The 23,659-nt window shown below is 38.3% G+C and overlaps 1 protein-coding gene across 7 annotated transcripts in view; it reads left to right on the forward strand.

Annotated features, from left to right (window-relative positions):
• CLCN3 (chloride voltage-gated channel 3) overlaps positions 1 to 23,659 on the forward strand; it is a 59,118-nt gene that overhangs the window by 15,571 nt on the left and 19,888 nt on the right. For 5 of the 7 annotated variants that reach the window (XM_041395704.1, XM_041395700.1, XM_041395698.1 and 2 more), the window contains exons 3-5: positions 20,461 to 20,618; positions 21,596 to 21,695; positions 23,237 to 23,424. In XM_041395704.1, coding sequence (XP_041251638.1) covers positions 20,461 to 20,618; positions 21,596 to 21,695; positions 23,237 to 23,424 — 446 coding nt within the window. Of the gene's footprint in view, positions 1 to 7,611; positions 7,829 to 20,460; positions 20,619 to 21,595; positions 21,696 to 23,236; positions 23,425 to 23,659 lie in introns of those variants that run through there. The other 2 variants (XM_041395701.1, XM_041395702.1) reach the window with 2 other exon arrangements.

Consider the following 23,659-nt stretch of genomic DNA (forward strand, 5'->3'; position numbering starts at 1 on the left):
TATAATATGTGTATAAAATCTTTAGGAACTAAATAGACAATTTTTCCTACAGATTTAATAATATTTAATTTATTCATTTTAGTTTTGATTTGTTCTCTCAAGTCAGCCAAAGAAGGCAGATAGGATTTCACGCAAATTGATGTTGGGCTGTACTCTTGTTTTCTGCCTTTGAGAATATTCTTGCTTACCAGCATTTTAAAGTGAAGGCTTTTCATGTGCTTGGATTAAACAGAAATATTATTCTGGAAGAGGATGGCATGACATCCCTGAAACATGAGACTGAGTCAAACCACAAATCTACCTAGCTTAGCATCCTGTCGCTGGCAGAGGTTAAAAGTCAGTGCTTAAGGAAGAGTAATAACAGGGTAAGAGATAGGCACCACAGTACTTGTAGAGCAGTTTTTGTCTAGCTGATGGCCCCTCTTGTCCAAGTGGTGGGTTTTAATTTTAGTCTTTATCAGAGTATTTTTCTTGAACTGAGCTTTTCTCACAAATGCAATTCTTTAGCACCCAAACCGTCCCTTGCAAGCTCTCATCACTTAGCTATATTTTGTGTAAAGCGCCACCTTCTTTTCTTTATTTTGAACCTAAATCCGGTATAAATACTGCTGAGAACAGATATACATGCCAGAGTCTTACTTAGGCTAACACTGGCCCATGTGTTAGCATGGGCTGACACGTGGATCTCCTTGTCACTTACCCTTGTGTGGCATAAATGCTTAAGTTCTCTTTTGTGTTTTTTTTTTTTTTTTTAGTTTTCGTCTGCAGTTGTAACTGCAGAAAATATTTCTGCTGATACAAAAAGTTTTAGGGGGTATTATTAGCTTATTGAAGTGAAACTGCTGTTGATAGGAAAAGGTTTGATATGAAACTGGGACAGGGTGACCTGAAACTAGGATTGTTGTGCCAAATACACATGCCTGGATAAGCCTATCATGCAGTGGCCATATGCATGTAGAAACTAACAAGGATTAACACATGAGTTACGTGGTGCTGTCACTGTTATTAGAACAGATGGTGAAAATTTTATTTCCATTGCTACTCATTTTTTCTTCTCCTCAGTTATGTCTTTTTAGGTTGAGGTCTTCTCATTTCCTTGATCCGACCCTGTAACAATCCCATCCTTTGGATCTTCTTCACTGCCCCTTTCTGAACCCTTTCTAATATCTCTAATTTAAGGGAGGGGTCAGAACTTCACACAGCATTTGGAGGATGGGCATGTCCTAGAAATGGAGCAAATTTATTCTGACCACTACTGAGTACTGAGCCCATAGTTTAATGGAATTCAAATATGCCTGGCATAATGTAGTATTATATATTAGCAACATGCAGAATTGCTGTTGACACTGTGTTCACAAAGCTTATTTATTTAAGAAGATGTAATATTCTCAAAGATGGAAGGTAAGCTTAACATGTGCGTGTGCATATATATATATATATATGTGTGTGTGGCTGTTGTGGTTTAGGAGTGGTACTCCCCAGTTTAGTTCTCCACTGAGACCTTCCAAATTGTACTGCTTGCTCCGCTTTCCCCCCATTCCAACAGTAAACAACCCTAAAACAGAATAAGGGCAATAGAGCAGGTAAGACCTATATCCTTATATGCATCTAGGTATGAGGAAAAATAGAACAATCTCCTCAGCAGAATTTTGGCTAGTCTGAGAAAGGGGAGAAGTGAACTTCAGGGAAGGATGCCAGATCTTCCTGTTGATGCATTGTAACTACAGCTTTAGCAACCTGGAGTGTGAGAACACATATGCAAAGGTGAGAATGCAGCAGTACTTTTTTTCTTAGTAAAAGCCTATCCTGTAAACAAAAAGTACAGAGAAAAAATTTAGTAGTAGTTAAGAGACTCTTAGAGAATCAGAGAGAGCAATTTGTTTGTAGAAAATAGGTTGCTTTTCTTCCAAGTCCTCCTCACATGATTAATACAGAGAAGTAGATATTTCTAATGTCAGTGTCAAACAGATTGATTAAAAAAACCCCAACCACCAAAAAACAAACCAAAAATCAACCAACCAGCCAAAAAAACACCCCAAAAACCAAGAAGAAAACAGCCAACCAAACCAAAAAAACCCAAACAAAACAAAACTCCAAAGACTAAAAAGACTAACACACACCTCTCACATCTGGTAGCTATGTGTAGTCTGTTGATGTCAAGTCTTTCCTTCCAGCCTCATTGGGTTACACATGACGTACTGTTACAGGCAGGCCCAGAAAAAGTGGAAAGAAAACTCGGAGACTAGCCTTGCTTTCAGTGTTTTGGGTCAAGATGTCTAACCAGTCTTTAGGGACCAAACTTTTTTTTTTCCCCCCCCCAGTTCATTTTTGGTCTTAGGTGTTAATGCTGCATCATTATTTTATTATTTCCCCCTTTCTAAGTCTATTTTTTTCTTCTGCCCTGAAGTTTTGCATGGCAGTGGGAAACCTTTATTGCTGTTTCCCTGATTGGCAGTGAAGGTTCAGCTTCCCTGAGGGGAAGTCAGTCTCAGAATTGATTACACAACATGCCTTTGGCTATATGACCTGTTCTACTGCATTCTGTGTGCTGGTTGGGTTTGACTTCACTTACCACCTTCTGTGTCTGGACAGTGAATAAAAGCACCATTGGAAGTTATACAAAGCTCTAGGAGTATAATATAAAAACCTGTGGTTGGCCAGTAAAAAGTGAGTTTATTAGGTGAGAACCTGATCTAAACTTCTCTGCTGGGTGAAATGATTGTGAGCAAAATTAAGTAACAAATTTGTGGGAAACAGGTGATTATGAAAAAAGAAACTGTGATTTTTTTCTGTATAATAAAATACAAATAGGGAAAAAATCTTACTGTGTGTTACTGCTGTGCACATTCTTCTGGTTTTTTTTTACTTCTCTTTTGCTTAAACCCCATCTTCTTTAAACTACTCAACAGCATATGCTATAAATTTGTTTTCTTCTGCTTTTACATTATATTTGGTCTAAAATTTTTTGTTTTATTATCTGTCTGCCTTATTGAAGCTTTTGATGAGGTGGTAACGTTAACAGAGTCTTTTATATATAGCCTGATATACTGATCATGGACAGAATTCTGTGTACTACCAATGAAGAAATGAAGTTCAAGACTCTAATTTACAATGCTTCAAAAGTAATTTGTCCTTGTTTTTTACTGTGTATCAATTTGAAGCTATGTATAACTGTAATTTTTTTCCTCTCTTCCCTTCCTCCCCATTTTCTGTGGTTGCATCTTTTTATATCATCCTGGACCATGTCTGAGAATTAGAACTGAGAGAACAGTGTTTGTCCCTTTATCATCTTTCATATTCTCACAGAAGGCTCTGTGTGACCCATATGAGAAAGTTATATGGTTTTTTGCAGAATGAACAAAGTCAGGCTGAAGGGGCTGCAAGATAATAAACTGAGACATTAAGAGAAGTCAGCCTGGTAGAGGGGTTAGACCTGGGCTTAATTTGGCTGCATGGTTTGAGAAAAGGGTTAATGAAGGAAGAAACTGGGAGAAAAGGTAGGAGAGTAAAGCTGGAGGGAAAAGGAATGAGGAAACACAGAGGGTTTTGAGACATTTTATGTATACTTTGGGCACTCTGTTGTAAATGTGTGCTTCCCCCTGCCGCCCCCCCCGCCCCTCAAGAGAAGGTATATATGAGTTAAAGTCTTTTCAGAATGGTTGGAGATGGTAGCTACTTTGGTGGGTGCTCTATATGTAGCATTTTTCAGGAGACCATTATCTTCTAGCTCTGCTAAAGAGAAGCTTTTGTTTTGAATAATAATAGGAAAGAAAATGACAGTTAAGAGTCACTAAAATCTTTTCTATCAGTCACACTAAAATTTGTAATTATCAGTCACGTTTTTGGCCTCTGTTGTTATGCTGATGAAATCATTCAGCATTGCAAAACTTACATTTGTAATTTCATAAAAGACATTATTTTAATTTTCATTGTCTGGTGCAATGAAACAAAGTTACATGGTCTGTCACCAAAACAAAGCAAATAATTGGGAGAAGCGAGAGCATGTTTATTTTATATGTAGCACGGTGCTTGGCTGTCTTCTTTAACCCTAGCTTACCTTTTAATGTGAAATGGTGGGAAGTGCTACAGAGTTAAGGTCTTCCCTCCAGCTTTAGGTAATCAGACTCTCATACCTCGGTGGTACTTCCCTTCTTTTCATTGGCCTTGTTTTGTCCCTTCAAAACATATTTCCCTGGGTGTAACTTTTGTTATAACCTCTGACTTGTTCTTATATTGTCAGATACTTTACCTTGAACGTGATTCTTCTGTTTCCCTAAACTGGAAAAGACAAAGTGTGGAGAGAGGATAAAAGTCCCTTTTGTCATTCTTAGTGTGCCTTAAAGGTGTGTCACCTGTGTACGTTCCAGTATTTTCAAAACAATGGACTTCTGCAAAGACAGGTGCATCTAAGTTATGGTTAACCACAGCCTGTGCCTGCAGAGAACAATGGGAACACTCGGATGTGTGAAGTTATTTGGGTACGAGGATTTATGGGATTGAGACCTAGTCTATAATTACTGCAATCACATTTGGAAAACAAGCTGCTATACAAACCTGCTGTTTACATATGAGCTGTTATATGTAGTAAATTGGCAATTTGAAGGGGCTCTCAACCATTTAAAATAAGGCTATTGTTAAACTTGCTTTATGCCTTACAACAAGTATTCATAATATTTTGTACTCTGTAATACCCAAAATACACAGTTAGCTACACCATTTCACTGACTGTAATTTTGGAATTTGCAGAACTTCACAACAGAAATAACTGACACACTCATTGGAATACAAAGTTGTCAGTTCAAGCCATGCACTTTTTCAGATCAGGTAGAAAAAGAGTAATTTGGAAAGATTAAATTGCATAGGTGTTTTGATATTTACAAAGGAAAAAGACTGCTTGTCACGTTAGTATGCATAGTATCTTTTTTTCTTAAGAAAACCAAAACAACGCAAGAACTAAAACCACCTTTGATGGTCTTGTAGGAAAGGGAATACACACAGTGATGATGGGTATGAACAATGAGAACACAAGCTACTGGTAACTGAGAAGGGAAAATGACTGCTCTGCTTTTTAAGAGTAGACAAAGGGCTGTATTTGGCAGCCAGTCTATAAGCAGTGACCTTTGAAGAGCTGTCTTTTTTAGTATTAGGTGGACTCTTGAAATTTCATGTAGCAAATATGTCATCTATTTTATACTGCAGACTTCTTGTTATGGCTTTCCCTTTTATCCACAGTTCACCTTTTCCAACACAAAGTGGATTTCAGTCTTGGGCAGAAATTTTGTATTTGCCTTAGTCTAGTGAACAGGTTTAGGCCAACATGTGAGCCATTTCTTTGCTGTGACTGATTTTTCTTTTCAGTTGTAAGACATTCCAGACTTTCGGTAACCACATCAAACTCCTAAAGTAGAGATGATCTTCCAGACTTTGTTAACGCAAGTCCTTTATATCCTTTATTTCGTATTCTCTCAAGTATGAAGTTGAGTTTATAGTGTTGTAATCTATAATCAACATATGATGAATGCACTAATGGTTAATTCTGTAATAATTCTTGCTTCGGGTTACAAAAACTGTTGTATTTCTCCCTGCTGTGAATGACTTTTTATTTAGAACCTTACAATAAGATTACAGATTACTTCCAGGTTCTGTTGAGGTAAGGAGTTAAGAATGCTCAGGGGTTTCTGTTGTATTTCTCTGGAAATAAGGGATATGGATAATTTGAAGTTAAGTGCTTAGGTTTGTCTTTTCACAGGCAAAAATAAATGGTGATAATGCGTAATGGCTCTGAAAGTTTTGCCTGTGCGAGATCTTAAAGATTCTGGGGTTTTTGTTAAAAAGGTTGTGGGAAGTGACTCTTAAAAAAGCATTTGTATAGGTGATAGCAAATGGAGCTGTCTGTGTTTTAGAATGAGTATCGGTGGCTCAAGGGTTCCCTTTGTCTTGGAGATAAGGTAGTTTTTAAGGTTTTGAAACATATTTTGCTATATTCTCATTTTCCCCCCCGCCTTTTCTCATTTGTTTTTCCACCTCTAGAGATACCAGCATTTTCTTGATGTTTGTATCAGAGCCATATTTTTTAACATTTAGTATATTTACAAGCCTGTGAAGTAAATGTAACATTTCTTTATGTCCTACTCTGTCCTCAAAATGATCATTTGCAGTATACAGCTTGTAACATTGGCTTGTTAGAGAAATTACTTCCCTAAGAATATATATGGAAAATTATTTAAGAAACTAATGCATTTGAAAACTAAAATAACTGTCACACTTACAGAGGTGCAAAAACATACACAATAAAATTAATTCCTTGTTTGCTCTGTGAATGAAATGGAAGCTAGCCTTGTGCAGTAGGCATGCGATATATTTAACTTTGCTACCTGCTGAAGGGGAAGAAAAGGAAAAACTATGCATACCTTCCATATGTATTTCATTACCACTGGACCAACTATGGAAATCTCATGTAAAATAGCTTTCTTATCAATTGCTCTTATCAGCAATTGCAAGCTAGGACCAGCACAAGATCATACATTAAACATAAAATAGTATATGGATTCAATATGTAATAGTATCTGCTTCAAATGGAGGCATGTAGTCAGTGTAAGATTTCCTGTCTTTCGATGCTGGCTGTTTGAAGTGCTTGGGCTTTGCCAGTGCTGTAACAGCCACGGCTTGATGATGCATCACATGAATGCCTTGGTTAGCATTCATGTGGGTTGTTGCCTATTTTGAGCCTGTGACTTTTAAGGGACTCAGACCATTTTATCAATGTGTAGAGTAATGCAAGCCAAGTGTGGACTTGTGTTTATTAAATTTTATTCCACCCCCGCCCCAGGCTTTGTAGTGTGAGTATGGATGTTATACGGTTTTAATACCAGAATAATCACACACACACAAAAAAAAAAAAAAAAAAAAAAAAAAAAAATAGAGACACTACTCCATTTAGTTAGATATGCAATTAAATTCTTGGTTTAATTTTTTTGATGACACGTTCAAATCTGTCAGTCACTGCTATACTGCTATGGGACTGAAAGTTCTAGTGAATGGGAGATAGGAGATTGATGAAAGTGAGTTAGCTGGTCCTGTGGAGCAGAGGGGTTGGCTTTTGGCAGGTTAATGTTGTTGTTTCTTTGAGGTAATCGTTTTGATGTTAGAAAAGAGTAAATAAAATGCTTAGGAAGGAGCCTTCTCCCCAGCCCCCAGCAATGCATGAATCTTCCCTTCCAGATAAAATGCGACTATAGGTGTTTAGAAGCGTCAGCAGGCGTGGTTCCAGAAAGGGGCAGGAACTACGGGCAGCTCTTTCTCGGCAGGTTTGCCTGTTTTTCTGAGCCGGGCCCCACCGTTCACCTGTTGACAGGGTGGCAGCTTTGGCGGGCTCCCCTATGCGAGCGCATCCCTCCCGCCGTTCGGCCGGCGGGGCCGGGACCCCGCTCCCGACGGGGCCGGCTGTGCCGTGAGCTGCCGCGGCCCCTCCGCCCTCTCCCTCCGGGCGCTCCGTGCGCGCCGTCGCCGCGCCGCCCGGCCGGAGCCGCGTCCGTGTGGCGGGCGGGAGGCGCAGGTGGCGGGGCCGCCCCGCGCTGACATCAGCGGCGGGGCCGAGCCCGCTCCGCAGAGCCCGGCGCTGCAGAGCCACGGCGGCGGCGCAGGCCGGGCCCGGCCGAACATGGCAGCGGCCCCCGCGGCCGCCCTTGCGTGAGGAATGCCGCGGCCCTCCTGAGCCGGCAGGCGGGCCTCGTGTTCGTCACGTCCATGGATGTGTCTTCCGATCCGTATCTGCCCTACGATGGAGGGGGAGGAGACGGCATTCCGCTCCGGGAGTTGCATAAACGAGGTATGCCGGATTGGCGTTTGGGTTACTTGTTTGCATAGCTGTACGTGCGGGACCGCTGTCCACGTTTGAAACGGGGACGTAAAGGCTTGCTAATTATCGAACTGCTTTTTTTTCGCCTGCCCGATGCCTTTTGTGGGAGGAGAATTCAGTTCTGGCTGGTTGCTGTGTTGTCAGGGATTGTTTTCTCTGCGGGCAGATCAGTCCTGCTTCACATCTCATCGCCCTGTGACTCCATCTTCGATATGTGGCAGGCTTGCCTTTCGCTCCCTGTCGGGTTTTTGTGTGTGTGTGTTTTTTTAATCAGTAAAGCCATCTCGTGCAGAAAAAGAAACCCTCCAAAAACTGTGTTTGTCTTTGACTACGAACAAATTAGCTGGAGTACTAAATAGACTACTTACCTGCCTTCCAATAGCATGAATAGGAACAGTGTTTGTCTGGCTTTGAAGTTTCCTACCTGGTTTTAAGACTTGACCGGTTGTTGCGGCCTTTGATATGCCCAGGGAAAGCTCTGCAATGGTCATGTGTCAGTTCAGCAAATATTGATGAACCCATAAAGAACTGGTACTTTACGGGAGGTTCTTTACACTGTTGCTTGTAAGGAAGCAGATCTAGAAAGAAAAGTATTATCAGTGTTCAAGGGGGAAAAAAATTCTTTTTTGAGCTTACATTTTGTTTCTCACTGTAAATTCAAAGCAGAATACCTTCTGTAAAGATTTGGGGTTTTTTTGAGAAGTTGTAGCAGGAATAAAAGTTATGCCTTCAAATTCTGAGAATATGTTTTCTTGTTTGGATTGGATGGTCACAATGTGGTATTTAAAACAATAAATGTAGTGAATTCCTACTTTTGTTTAAATTGGGCAATCTAAAATTAGAAACTTATCAACATTAATAGCTGCTGGCGTAAGCATTAGAGAGGAGGTAGGCTGAGAATGGAGATATGATTTACATAAAATTGGTTTTTTTTCTCCATGTAATTTATTGCTTTGCATGTCCATACAAACTCATATTTCTGTAAATAAATTAGGTTATAATTTATTTACATCTGACAATTTATCTATCTTTTAGTAGTTTATGTAGGTTTGTTGTCTTTTTATGATTCTTAGAATGTTTATCAGCATATCTTAAGAACATCAGCAAGTTCCAATACAGTTTTTTTTGGACAAGCAAATGTTACTCTGTCTAGCAAGTGCTAGGTAGTTCTCTAAGTCAGATTTTAGAACCACTTCTGAGAAATTGAGGTGAGTGTTTTCTTCAAAGGTTTGCAAAATGTGAATTTGGGATCTTGTCAGGGCCGAATATAAATATCTGAAGGGAAGGTATCAAGAATGTGGAGACAGGCACTTCTCAGCAGTGCCCAGTGACAGGACCAGAGGCAAGGGGCACAGACCGAACGCGGGAGGTGCCCTCTGAACATCGGCAAACAGTTTCTTACTGAGCACTATAACAGGTCACCCAGACAGATTGTGAAATTTCTTTCTTCAGGGATACTCACAAGCCATGTGGACATGGTCCTGGGAAAACAGCTCTAGGCGGCCCTGCTTGAGTAGGGGGTTTGGACAAGGTAACCTCCAGAGATCCCTTCCAACCTCAACCGTTCTGTGAGTTTAGATTTGTAGATAGATTTAAATATGAGAACTGCAAAACAGTCCTAACATGATACTTTCAGAGTCTGCAGTTATAGTTAGACATTGAAATGTGATCAGCTGTATATTCCAGAAAATAACAGGTTTTAGTTGATTTTTACAACACAAAAAGTAGATATTTGCAGTGCAAAGTGGTGTGTGCCACACTGAAGTATTGCTGTTAAACATAATGTTTGCAAATACTGTAATGAAGACTGTGGAGGATTCAGCTAGGTACTTCCATTGTGGTGACACTGCTGGGGGCCAGCAAGACAATTCCCAGTTGTGACTTATCATTTCTGCAGTTCCACTGAATTCTGTTACGGCTTGTGCTTCCCATATTCTAATATTGTATTTCAAAACATATGTTACTTGTGCTTCTTGGGCTTGCTCTCCTGAGTTTAGATTAAAAAAAATCCAAACAACCAACAACAAAACCTGAATAGTGTCACTGAAATCTTTTGCAATTCCGAATTTTTCAAGTGCTTATCAAACCACGACAGTATGTCTCATAAGAAGATGACTCCAGACAAGTTTGTTCCAATAGATGTTACCAAAATTTGTGAGTATTTCTTGCTGGTTTACAACATCGCAGTAATCTGTTATTGTGATTCAGCTATTAAAATAAAGCCCAAAATGCTAGCAGACAAAACCAGAAATTGAAAGAAAATCCTTCACATTACTTTGTGTACTACCAAGATTTTTATTTTCCTCTCACGTAGATTTCACAGCATTGTGATAATAAGCTCAGAGATCATGGGTAAAGATATTCCAAGAAAGCAGACTTAATTATGAAAGGCTGGTGAATTTTTCCTCTTATTCACACACACACAACTCGTATGTCCTGCAGAGTAATGTTCACATCATGCAAAATTGCTGTGTAACATCAAAGCATTTGTTGCACTAATTGTCTGCAGTGGCTCACCCAAAGTAGCTGTACCTCAGCAATTATGAAATGACTGTTTAAATCAGCAGGGGTCTTTGAGGTTTAATTAACGACCTTCACTAATGTTCAGTGAGATGAAATAGGAAGTATTATAATACATTATTATTAAAGGCCTGATCCGTTAGCTTGCATTAAGAAGATTTTTTTCCCCATGCTAGTACACTATGAAACATCAAATGGAAAGATTAAAAAAATAGGTTTTTATTAATTATATTTATCTTTTATATTGATTACTCGCTACTGTCTCTTCATAAAAAAAAAAAAAAAGCTAAACAGATATTATTGAATACTTCTTACCAGGAGCTTCTTTGACTTGTGTTGTCCTAAGATTTCTTTTTATGTCATACTAAATGCATCGTTCCAGACCTACTTATCCCCTCTGACACACAAATAAAAATTCAGGAACACAATTCACTTCTGCTGTCTTCTCTACTAAGTAAGAGTTAAAAATACTACTTCTCAGAAAGGGTTTAAAAGTTCTGATGTAGGATTGCATATATCCCAAGTAACTGGCATGTACATTTATGTAAGAATTTTTCATATAACGAACCATATACTGCAACATATATAAATAAATCACTTGTGTTGCCTTCAGATTTATCTTTGCGTTGTTTTTACTATCTTGACCCTTTTGAAAGGTGAGAATGATCAGTATCTTGCTTGTCTTCCAGCCATTCACATACATGCTCACACTGATGCTCTTACCCCTGACCCTCTTTTTATTATTCCTAAATAAGTATTCATTTTGCCCCACTCTAAAAATTTGAAATCTAAGCAATAGCAGAACATGTATAGTGCCCAGGCTACCAAATCAAGCAAGACTTTAGCAGGCACAAGCTTTGTTGACTCCAGTTATTTTCTGCATATACATAAACATGTCTTAGATTTAAGAAATTGGAAGTCCTCAAGCAAAATTAATGAAATTTTGTTTCACTGATAATCTCTGATAGAGTCAGTATCCAGGAAATGTGGAAACTACACGTATAAAGAACATGCCAGATGTACTGATGGCTTAGTTTTCGTAAACCTAATTTTTTGAGAGATAAAATAAGTCACAATTTCATTTATTGTGCACCAGTCAGCAGCCATGAAGGTGCAACTTCTTTTGCTTAGTCAATACTGATAGTAACAGGGGGAGCCTCTCAGCCACCTGGAGCCTCACTGTTACTGTAAGCTGTGGGGTAGAGAATATTTAATAATAGCCTAGGGAGACTTTGAGTCAGATATATACTGAGCCAGTTCGGATGCTCTTAAGTGATAAAACTTACACTTTGGTATTTTATGCTGTATTTCTGTTTAAGGTCCTCTTATGTTTAAGAGTTAGTAATAAGTCAAAAGTCAATACCAGTGTGACCTTTGAAATCAATGGGTATGAAAGTTGTGTACACATGCTCTGAGCTAGAGCTTGACCCTGAAATTTTATTGGTTGCAGAGTGAGAGTTAAAAAATCATTTTAACTTAAAAAAATTATTTTTAACTTATCTATGAAGCATGTTTCTCAATTTTGGAAATAATTTTTTGGTGTCTTTTCATTTGAGATATTAGAAAGCTAATAAACAGACCAAGATTATGCCCTCCTTGGGCCTGAATGTGGTCTGGTTGGGATAATTATATTAGCAGAATTATTATTTTTGCCAAATCCTGTCTTTGCCCTCTATAACAACATATAAGTAAGTTGTTCTTACGTACATGCAACAATGGGACTTAGAAATCTAATTATCTAAATTTCTGGCATTCTGACTGATGGCCTTCGTCATTGTTAAATCATAGATAACTTCCCTTTTGAAATGCTTGCTTTCTCTAACTTTAGATATTTTGATACCTTCTATTTTTCTCATCTCCTTCCTCATTATTCATCTTAAATATAAGTTATGCATTTAGTAGTGGGAGGATCTCAGTAACTTTTCACTTGCATATCTGAACTCCCTATTCATCATAGACATAAATAAATAAACATAGTCCATCTGCCTTTATGGCTACAACAAAAGAAATCTGTAACAATGAATCTTTTTTTTGGTGGTGCATTATAAAAGCAGAAATATTATTTTCACCTAAAGTGAAAAGCCAAAGCTCAGGGGTTTTTTTGTTTTTGTTTTGTTTGTTTGTTTTTTCCTGTGTCCATTTGTGGTGGACACAAATCTTCAAAAGTCTTGGTTTAACTTAGAGGTGCTACTACTCAACTTTGATTTCACTCCTACTTTTTAAAAGGTTATTTTTAAACCCAGATCTGGTTGGGGGCAGATGAAATGGAGGTTATTATCATGCAGTGCTTTGTTAAATAGTGCAACTTATCCTTGTTCCTCAAAACTTGTTCCTTATCTTCCTGTTTCCCATTTATTAGATTTTTTCCACCTGAATTTTTTCAGTTTGTATATATATAGTTGTGTCAGTTTTATATGCATTTTGATTGCAATGCAGTGACCAATTTCTGTTTGAAAACCTTTGGTGCAGTTAGAAGAGCTAACTGAAGAGACATGCTGAAAATTCATAGTTACAAGTGAAATGTATTACTTGATTACAAAGACTTTAACATCATTTATGGCGTTGTGTGCTGTGCTTCTGATCTGAAACGTAAAAATTGCTTCTAGCCAGGAAAAGGAAATAGTGCTTAATAACTCTTTTTGAGTGGTTACAGACAAATTAAAATAAACTGAAGATTGTTTCTTGTCTTTTTAATTGAATGCCTCATATTTTGAGGTCTGAATATGGTGACAGAAAGAAGCTGAGGCACTAACACATACCTCGTGTATACAAATCTTCTTTGTTACAAGTGTAAGTGATCCTTACAGTGTGTGTTGCACACAGGGTGCTTCCCTGCCTCCACTCCCCTTGGCACCTAATACCCAAGGACACACGGGTGAAGCAAAGCCTTGGATTAGAATCTGGCCTCCAGAAAGCTACAGCCCCTGCTGATTTTAACACTCAGCAGATTTGGATGGTCATGTCAGGGGGAGCTTATTCCAGCCTTTACTCTAATCTGACTAACTTCATTTTCACTCCCAAGGGTGCATTTATTTTTTTCCTTCCTCCTTTCACACTGCTGGGAGTAGCCCAAAGAAGACATGTTACACTGCTGTCAGCCATAAGAACAGCAGCTGAGGCAAATGCTGTGTAGTTGTGCGTTGTTTAGAAAAAGGGATGGGTGAGCAGCAGCAACTATTCTTGCTGTAAGAGTTAACAATTACATAGCTTATAGAGAAATACCTTTGAGAAATTAGGTCCTGTTACTGCTCTGCCATTGAATACAGCATTGACATTGTTTATCTGTTGTTGTTTTCACAACTCTGGAATGTTTCTAGACCTTAGGGAGTTTTGAGCTCTGTGAAATAGATGTTACTGTATAGTGTCTGGACATTAATATTTATAATTTTGAGTTGTTTCCAGCAGAAAGTTATAATTAAAATCTAGCAAGACCCCAAGGGTGCATTTATGTATTTCAGGATAACTAGTCTGACAGTTTGTCAGAAGGGGCTGAACTTGTTGCTCCCCATCTATTCTCTCAGTTTTTGCCCTTGCACTGGCTCTGTTTCTTCTCCAACAGCACAGAAACTTGATTCTAGTTCCTCATAATGGCAGATTTTTTTGTTGTTGTCACTTCGTCTGCTTAGCTGGATTAGCACGTTGGGTTGGTTTACTGTGCAGTCAGATCAAGGGTGACAGAGCTGATCCAAGGGTGAGAGTGAGACTGTGTGACCAAGAAGAGCAGGGAGAAATAGGGAGAGCAAGATCTACTCTTTGTGTAGTCAATTGCAGTCAATTAGATCAGCTCAGTCTTACTGTAATTATGTCCCAAGAGGTATGTCTCATTTCTTTATATGGAATAAGGTAGTATGGGCTCAATTTGAGACAATGGTGTATTTTGTGATGTGCCTTCAGAAGATGGATGTCATGTGCTGTGTAGCATATAGAAGGGGTCTTAAAGCTTTATCATAAGGTTATGGTCGCTTGTTAACTCTGATTGCCACCCTCTTGAGAAGCCTGTTCATGTGTCAGTTCTGTACCTTATTCTCTTGTGGGGGTGTAGCTGTGAGGATTTGTTCTCTAGGTGATACTGGGTAATTGTTCAGATAATCATGTGGTGGATTACCACATAAAAATCTGTGGTGCATCGTTTGACTACGCAGGATGTAGCATTTGTCCTTAATCTTGATGCTTCTCTTCCAGTTATTTTTACGAGAACAGAAGGAACACAGCCTACAAGGAAAGAGTTGGGGGGGATTGTTGAACAGTTATGCATGAATCAGGAGGAGCATGTATGTTGTTAAACCCCTTTCTTGTGTGAAATTAATTAGCTATAAACCTACCAGGTATTTTTCTTTTAAAAACACATCTTTCATCAGCTGCATGTGTGCCAGGGTTACTTTCAAATTTGAAAGAAATCTCCTGAGTTGCAGAAAGACAAAGCAGTATGGGATTGCTGCTGCAGGAGGTGAGGCAGCTGTTAAAAATACTGTGCATGGCCTCAAGATTGCTGTGTGTAACCTACATAAATCAGCTTTCTGTCATGTTTGTCATAGTTCAACATCAATCAAGATTGAATACTGCTTGTATGAGGCACATCTATAAAATATGAAAGAAGAGATATTCCTTGCCTTAATGAGGGACAAAAGGCAGGGAGGAATTCTGATATATAAAGCAGCTTCTGTGAGTATAGTAAAATCTGTAATTTTTTTGCCTAGTGGTTCCATCAGCAGAAACTAGCTAGACAAAGCAGGAAGTTGGATCAGTGTTGGGACACAACAGCCATTGAGTATAACTTCATGTTCAAAGAGAAATGCAGGACAGCAGTATGGTAAGGACTGTTGGGTTTTTGTCAGACATAGTATCTTCTCCAGCAATTTTCGATTGTATTTTTTTCATTCTCATTAAAATTAAAAATAAAAAAAAAAGAAGGAAAAATCCTTCCCTTCTTCAGGCATAAAAGCTTTTTTATGGTGTTGGAATCCACTTTTCTTGTTCTGGTTTCTTTTGTGTAGCATTTTTGTTTTTCTTGTACTTAATTCTCATCAGGTGTCCCAAAGTACAGCATTTAACTACTAACCTTAATGCTTACTACAGTTTTTTCTTTTAACATTGTGCAATTTTTTTTTAACAACTTCAGTTGAAACACTTCTTCAGCAATACCAGAGCTGATTGCTGAAAAAGGATTGTGCTCAAGGTTTGGAATTGCATGCATGGAAGGACAACAAAAGTCAGCTGCCTTTCTAGAAGGTAGTTCATTCAAGACTTGGAGTGACTGACTCCCCCAAAAGAGTTTCCTTTTTCTGAAGAAGCATGTTGCTTTTATTGTCTAGAAGCCTACTGTCTATAAGCTTGCAGTCTGTGATTGCAGCAGCTCACAGCAGTTACATGCTGAGATTCAGGACAGCCAGCACAACTTCGCCAAGGTTCCTGCCTGACCAACTCAGTGGCCTTCTGTGAGAGAGCGATTCCATCAGTGAAAAAGGGAAGGGTTACAGATACCATTTATCTGGACTTCTGTAAAGCCTTTGATGTGGGCCCCCACAACTTCCTTCTTTCTGGAACTGGACAGAGATGGATTTAATGAACAGGCCATTAGATGGATAAGAAATTGCATGAATGGTCATGTCCAGAGGGTAGGGGTAAAGGGCTCAGCTTCTTGATGGAGATAAGTGACAAATGGTGTCCCTCAGGCATCCATATTGAGACTGGTGTTATTTAATATCTTCAATAATGACATAGATGAAGGGATTGAGTGATGCTTGGCAAATTTGTAGATGACACCAAGCTGAGCAGTGCTGTTGACACTCCTGAAGGGTGGGATACCATCCAGAGGTACCTGGACAAGCTCCAGAAATGAGCCCATAGGAATCTCATGTTGTTTAACAAGACCAAGTGCAATGGGGTGTTGGTGGATGAGAAGCTGGACAGGATCTGGCCATGTGCACTTGCAGCCAGGAAAGCCAAACATGTCCTGGGCTGCATCCATAGCAGTGTGGCCAGCAGGGCCAGGGAGGGGATTCTGCCCTCTGCTCTGCTCTGGTGAGAATCCACCTGCAGTGCTGCATCCAGCCCTGGGGCCCCAGCTCAGGAGGGACACCAACTTGTTGGAGCAAGTCCAGCAGAGGGACATCAAGGCGATCACAGAGCTGGAGCACCTCTCCTATGGGGAAAGGCTGAGAAGGTTGGGTTTGTTCAGCCTGGAAAAGAGGTTTTGAGGTGATGAAATTGTTGCTTTACAGTACCTGAAAGGAGCCTACAAGAAGGATGGCGAAAGTCTATTTATAAGGGTGCATAGTGACAGGACAAGGAGGAACGGCTTCAAATGGAGAGGAGGTGTAGATTAGATTCTGGAAGAAATTCTTTACTGTGATGGTGGTGAGGCACTAGAACAGGTTGCCCAGATAAGCTGTAGATGCCTCATGCCTGAAAGTATTCAGGGCCAGGTTGGATGGGACTTTGAGCAACCTGTCTAGTGAAAGGTGTCCTTGCCCAAGAGCTAGATGATCTTTAAGGTCCCTTTGAACCTAAACTATTCTGTGATTTTGCCTTATTTTTGCAAAGTGTGGAATGACTGTGTTTGGTTTATAAGGATTCTTATGAGTTGTACTAAGCCTCTGAGAACATCAATACTGTTTCCCTCTCTCTAGTGACATGAGTTAGTTTGGAATAGCAGTAGTAATACAAGCTCTGTGTGCCACTTTTACCATTAGCTTCCAGTCTCATAAAAACTTTAGCAAACTCATACATAACAAAAAGGCTTTACTTCCTTTACAGCTCCAAAATGGCTTGGGTGTCCTCATATGAACTTTAGAAGTGTTCACTTATTGTAGCTAGAGGCTATACCTATACATCTTGTATGCTAAGTGTTTGTTGTGGTTTTTAAGACCAAAACTGCTTCTATTGTGGTGAAAAGTGTGTAGCCTGAGAAAGCATCCTGAAACTTCAGGACTAGTGAAGTGGGAGAGGACGGAAGGGGAAATACTTCTGAAGGTTTGCTAAGTGCTACAATTTATCTATGTAATGATGATTTCCTGCCTGATGGTTACAATGTTGTGATGAAATATTTGTATTTTGGTAAGGGTTTTAACATTGCATTGAAAATACATTTAATGACACTTTGGAACTGGGAGTAAATAGTAGAATTTGTGTGTTTATGCTGATGAGAATCATCTTCTTGATAGCTGGAAGGAGCATCTTGTTGTGTGAAATGCTAGAGAAGGAAGGGTAGAAAGGGAAATGAAAGCTTGGGAAAATGTTGAGTCTTAGTAAAAGTATATTTCTCTAACATCTACTTTAGAATAGTTGTATACTACATAGATCATAATGCTAGCAGGAGAATGTTATCTCAGAGTTCTGCATCTTAGATACAGAGCAGCAGATTTTGTAGAGTTGTCCTCTAAGGAAGCCTTTCTACCACACTCACTGCTGCCTGTTTTCTCACTTGGTACAAGATTACAGCTATTCAGTTGTTGCATCAGGCACTCATGGCAGCTCCATATTCCACAAAACCTCCTCTTCAGCTTCATATCTTCTTCTGTTTCCCTTCCCCATCATAGAATAATCACTTATATTCCAGTATTTGGTGTGCCAGCAGCTGTTGGCAAAGTAGGAATGTGACATAGTTCCAGTGGGTTTTTTACTGTATCTAGACAATGACCATCATTTGTAATCTACTCCAAGTTCTACTATGGGTCAGGTGCAATTCCTATAGTGCCATCTTTGATTATGGTATCTCTGATAATGCCCTGGTAGGAATTCCAATTTAGCACCTTGTGATATGCATAAAATAATCTTTTACCCTTTGTGATTAATTTATAACTCTCAACTTTCCTTTGCCTTCTGTGGCATAGGATTGCATGCTCCTTGTAGTTTGGTCCTGCTTTATTTATAGCAGGGCATAAAACCAACTCCTCCAGAGCAAAGACAAGCTTTTGCCCAACCCTACTCACTCAGGTTCAGGAAACTGTGTCATCACACTGGAACTTTGTAGGAGATTAATAATTAAGCTGTGGGTGAGGTTAATTTATGTCCCCTTGCTTTGCCAGAGGAAGCTTATTTCATGTAAAAATAATACTCTAATAATGTATTCTATTACTGTCTTAATTCTTAGAGCTAAACTAGTTATCACACTATGAATTTTCTTTCTTCTTCCACAAGATCACCTTGCCCTTTCAGGTATCCAGACATGTATCTTAGACTTCTAGTTAGGAGAATTGGAAATGGCAAGGGAATTGAATCCCTGATCCTAAAGCAAGATTTTCACAATCACCTCTATTAGCAAACCTGATTGAAATTGTTGTTGTTGTTAGCCTTTTATTAATGGAAGCATAGGTAATGCTTCTTTACATCTGCCTTAAGAGAGACTAGCAGCAGCTTTGGGAAGAGATTGACAGGGCTTAGCTGTGCGAAATAGATGAGGGGGAATTTAGTATGGCAGAGACTGGGGAAAAAGGTATTAAGCTAAAGATGGCAGCCAGGTTCACATAAGAGAATGGTATTGGTGTTATTGGGGAACTGTCTGCTACATTTGCATTGTCTTCTGTGCTTTTCTTTTGATCTTCATAGAATTTGTGATAATAGTTGTTTATGTATCTTGAAAATTATAGATCGCATTTTGTCTTAATATGAATTTTGTATTATTTTCTTTCTTCTTATTTTGTCTTTCACCACTAAGAAAATGTCTGAATAAACAATATGTTACATAGTAGGCATCAGCATGACCTCTTAAGCAATAGCTGACTGAGGCACCACTTTGGTCATAGTGTAATGCCAGGTGTCACACTGCTTCTTCTAGATCTTAGAGTTCACATTTGTAAGGGGAAAAGGCACATTTTACTTATGTATAAATGTAATTGAGAGTTATTATGAAGGCTTGGGCTGGTGAACTCAGCATTTGTAGCATTTGGAACTTTACAGGTAGGTCCTTTGACAAGCTTTTTGTTTGTTTGTTTTGGTTGTTTGGTGAGTTGGTAATTTCTGCTGACAGTACCAAGAAGCTCAATTAAAGAAACCTGGAATAAAAAAACCCCAAAAAGCAAAAAAACCCAACAAAAACAAACCAACAACAAAAACCCCAAAAAAACCCCCCACCTGTCTAAACATCCCAGTGTCGATTTAGTGAAATGTGTTTTGAAGTCTGTCTGAACTGATAGAAATCTTGGTCAACTTAGCTTATGTCTTTATGAATAGAGATTTCTGTGGTGTGCTGTATATTGTTGGGCAAATTATTTTTTTCTTAGTCAGACAAGTGGGAACTAAGAAAAAAAGCCAATATATTGCAGAATTTATAACATTTGAAAGCTTAAAAATGTAAAAACTTTATTTTATCACTTTTGAAAATGGAAAAATTCTCACTACACCCCCTCTTGCTCTTCTTATTCTGATCAGTGCAGTAGATACTCGTGGGGTTGTTGCTCTGCAAGCTGCTTGTGAAGAAACTAGCTTGTGATGACAAATTAGAAGATATCTTCTTTATACAATGTTTCCAGTTTTTCATGACTGAGGCTCTGTGATTTACCTGAAAAAACACATAAAAACAAAATATGAGTATTTATTAGGTTTTTTGTTGCTTTTTACATGCACTTACAATCTGTTAATAATGTATTTTAGATTTGGTTTAGCTGTGTAGGAGAGATTGATAATCAATAGAATGTATATTTAGAAATTACTGGTTTTATATGAAGGTACTGTGAACTTTCTAGCTAATTATCCTTGCTTTGTTTTTGTACAAACAGATTTTCCTTTGGTAGTTCATAAACGGAAATAAACTTCAAATTATATGTGTGTCAAACTTGCTCTTTTTTACCACTTGCTTCTATTGAAGTTTTTCTGGAGTCTGCACACAAAACAGAACAATAATTTGACTAGGACATTCCTATTTAACCAATGAAAACACAAAGTCACTAATACACAAATTTAACTTTCAGCTGGATGACAGTAAAGAGGAGTGGCACGCAGCATTGAGAGACCTAAATGACAGTACAATATGCAGAGTATGGAAAGTGTCTTAATTAGTTGTTCAGAAATTTCTGTGCTATGAACATAGTATGAATACTTCATTTATCACAGAATTAATAAATTCCTGTGTTTCTCTACTGCAGGAACTCATTATACAATGACAAATGGAGGAAATATCAACAGTTCAACACATTTACTGGACCTTCTGGATGAGCCAATTCCTGGAGTAGGAACATACGATGACTTCCATACCATTGACTGGGTTCGAGAGAAGTGCAAAGACAGAGAAAGGCATAGACGGGTACTTGAGATAAATAATAGTATTTTTTTCATTGGGTGTTGAAATGGTCTGATTTAGTAACACATACAAATATATGTGTGTCTTTTAAATATGTACATAGTTACCTCAGCTGGAACTACTTGAATGCTGTTTAAAAAACACTGCTTAGTTGGATACCCGCAGTGTTGCAGCATTATTATAACTTTGAAAAGAAGCAGTAATTTAATAGAGTGGGAATAGGTCCCTGTCACCCAAATGCCATTTTTAAAGCACTGCATTTTTTGCATGCTTGTATATTTAAGGCTGTTTTCCAGTGCAGATGTATTTGTAATAGTACAGTAGTAGTTTTAGTGGTACTTGTACAGAAAAGTGAAGCGTGATGTATATTGCTTTTGTACTGACACAAGTGTCTGTGCCACTGCAGCTAAGTGTGCAGAGTAAATAAGGATAAAATAAGAATAGCAACTTTTTCAGTACATTAACTTCAGATGTCATTACTAATAGTTGTCTAGAAGTACTCTAGGGTAGCTATAAATTTTCTTATTTTCTTTTATTTGGTTTTTAGTCTAGAGATAGACATGTTTATATTTGAAGTAGAAGTTTTGGAATTTGAATCATATGAAATAGCTTATTGTTAGTATGCTGACAATTTAATTGAGGTTCAAAAAATATTTAAAGTATAGGAGGGAAATAATGTTGCAATTCATGTGTTAGGTGTATGCCACAGAAAGTATTCAATTATCCTAATAATGTATTTACTGGATTTTAGTTCTTTAAATTAAGCAAATATATGTTTCTCTGTCAGTTGCTTGATGTCTGAATAATTAAGCTGATTTATCTATGTGAAGCACTAAATACAAGCAGAACACTTGTGGTTTCAAGAGAGGGTTTATTTGCTTGCAGCTTGCATCATGCAATTTGTATGTCATGCTGCTTTTTGTTTCATTATTCATATTACAGAACTACATACAACTCTACATACTGATTTCTCTTTGCAGATTAACAGCAAGAAGAAAGAATCAGCATGGGAGATGACAAAAAGTTTGTACGATGCATGGTCAGGATGGTTGGTAGTCACATTAACTGGTTTGGCATCAGGTAAATGAAAACACAAAGCATTCTTTTCTTGTATTTGTCAGCAAGTATAGTTGTGGTTTTCCTTTGTTCTCCACCAACCCAGCTAAGAGCTGGTTCAGTCTACTACAACAATTCCATAAGGGAAGAAAAAAGTTGACTATCTTGATTTACAGGCTTCACCATTTTGAGATGAGGGTTTACTGATCAAATGGGAACCAAAATCCTCACTGAATTTAGAGAGAGTTTCTCAAGTGTTTTTGAACTTCCACCTACTAAACTGTCAATGTTCTTTAATCCTGTGATTGAGATTTATGTTTTCCCTTTCTGTAAAATTTTGGTTTTTACCTGTAGGATTTCTTGTGGAAGTGTTGATTGTAAAAGTAGCTCTGGTATATGTGCAGTTTTGGTAAGCACACTTCCTTGTAATGCATGTGTTTATAGATTAGTGAATTTTAGCTATATGTTTATGTAGTATCTTTACTGAGGTTCTTCCACAGAAAATAATTCTCTCCTTCTTAATGTATTTTAGAGTGGATTTCACAACTGAAAGCATCCAATAGTTTGTGGCCCAGTGGTCAGGCAGTGCTGCTGCTTTTTCTGTTAGTATAGTTTGAAGTGACTAAAACCTGCAGTAAGGAAAGGTCACAAACTCTGTGCCCAGTTTTTCAAAACAAGTTTAGATAGGCATTTTAGATTAAATGTTAGGAGAGTTACTTGTGGAGTAAGGCTATGCCTATTAAGAAGCATGGTAACAGTATAATTGCTGCTTAGGTATATACATAATCTCTTTCACAAATCACATATAAATTAATATATATGCAAAGTTTGTAGCATGTTTATATACTTCTGGATGCAGAAACCAGGAGTGTATAATCACTGGAAATTGTTTATGATAATTTCAGTGGGAACATGCAGTGTAGTGTTTTCAATCCCCTGAGCTGCTGTTTATTAAAATTCCTTTATTCTGAGTAACAAAGTGAGCAAATTCTGGTCTTGAACACTGGTTTTTCAGTCTCAGTTGCCTTCTCTTGTATGTCTACTGGATCTTAAATGGTACAATCTTGAGTTCAGTCACAAGGAGATATTGTGATATTTATGTGTTTTAATAATTTGGTCAAAATTCTGTTCTACTGAAGTACTGCTTTTGACTTGCCAACACATGGACTAGAATCCCTTTCCACCTTTTAGGCAGGTGAATCCCATCTCTTTCCAACAGCCTTGGCGCCATATAAACTGCTCCATCACACAAAAGTAGCAGTTCTCTTTTTACTCTTAACTCCTTGGTTTCAGTGGACTGTTGGAGAACTGTGGTATAAGGGAAAAAAAAAGCAAAAAAAATCTCATTTAACTTGGGAAATATACAAAGTACTTAATTCTTCAGCAAATATTAGTCTTACCATAACAAAACCAGGATATAATCCTGGAAATCAGTAGCATATTAAATGTCTATTTAATTAAGTTAATACTTAATACTTCAGTTTGTACAAGCACATTCCTTCACTTTAGCTGGGTGTGTTATTTCTGTTTACCAGAACATTAATACAAAACTGTTTCTCTAACAGGGGCATTGGCAGGATTAATTGACATAGCTGCTGACTGGATGACTGACTTGAAGGAAGGCATTTGCCTTAGTGCTTTGTGGTTTAACCATGAACAGTGTTGTTGGGGTTCAAATGAGACCACATTTGAAGAGAGAGATAAATGTCCACAGTGGAAAACATGGGCAGAACTAATAATTGGGCAAGCAGAAGTGAGTATTCCTTGATGGTCTTGTTCAACAGCTTGGCTGAATAAGGGAAAAAAATAATGGTCTTAAGGTTAGGATTCTAAACATGAATTTGGGTTGTACTGTCTGTGCCATTTTTCAGCATTTGAATTGATTACTAGATTATAGCGTAATAAATGTGTATTCCATGACCTGCAAGGGGGCTTGGAGTATTGCAAATGTGAGGAAGTTATGAGAACATAGAACTGTTAATAACACG

Source organism: Onychostruthus taczanowskii, unplaced genomic scaffold (assembly GCF_017590055.1).
Source record: "Onychostruthus taczanowskii isolate IOZ18803 unplaced genomic scaffold, ASM1759005v1 scaffold12, whole genome shotgun sequence".
NCBI classification, from domain to species: domain Eukaryota; kingdom Metazoa; phylum Chordata; class Aves; order Passeriformes; family Passeridae; genus Onychostruthus; species Onychostruthus taczanowskii.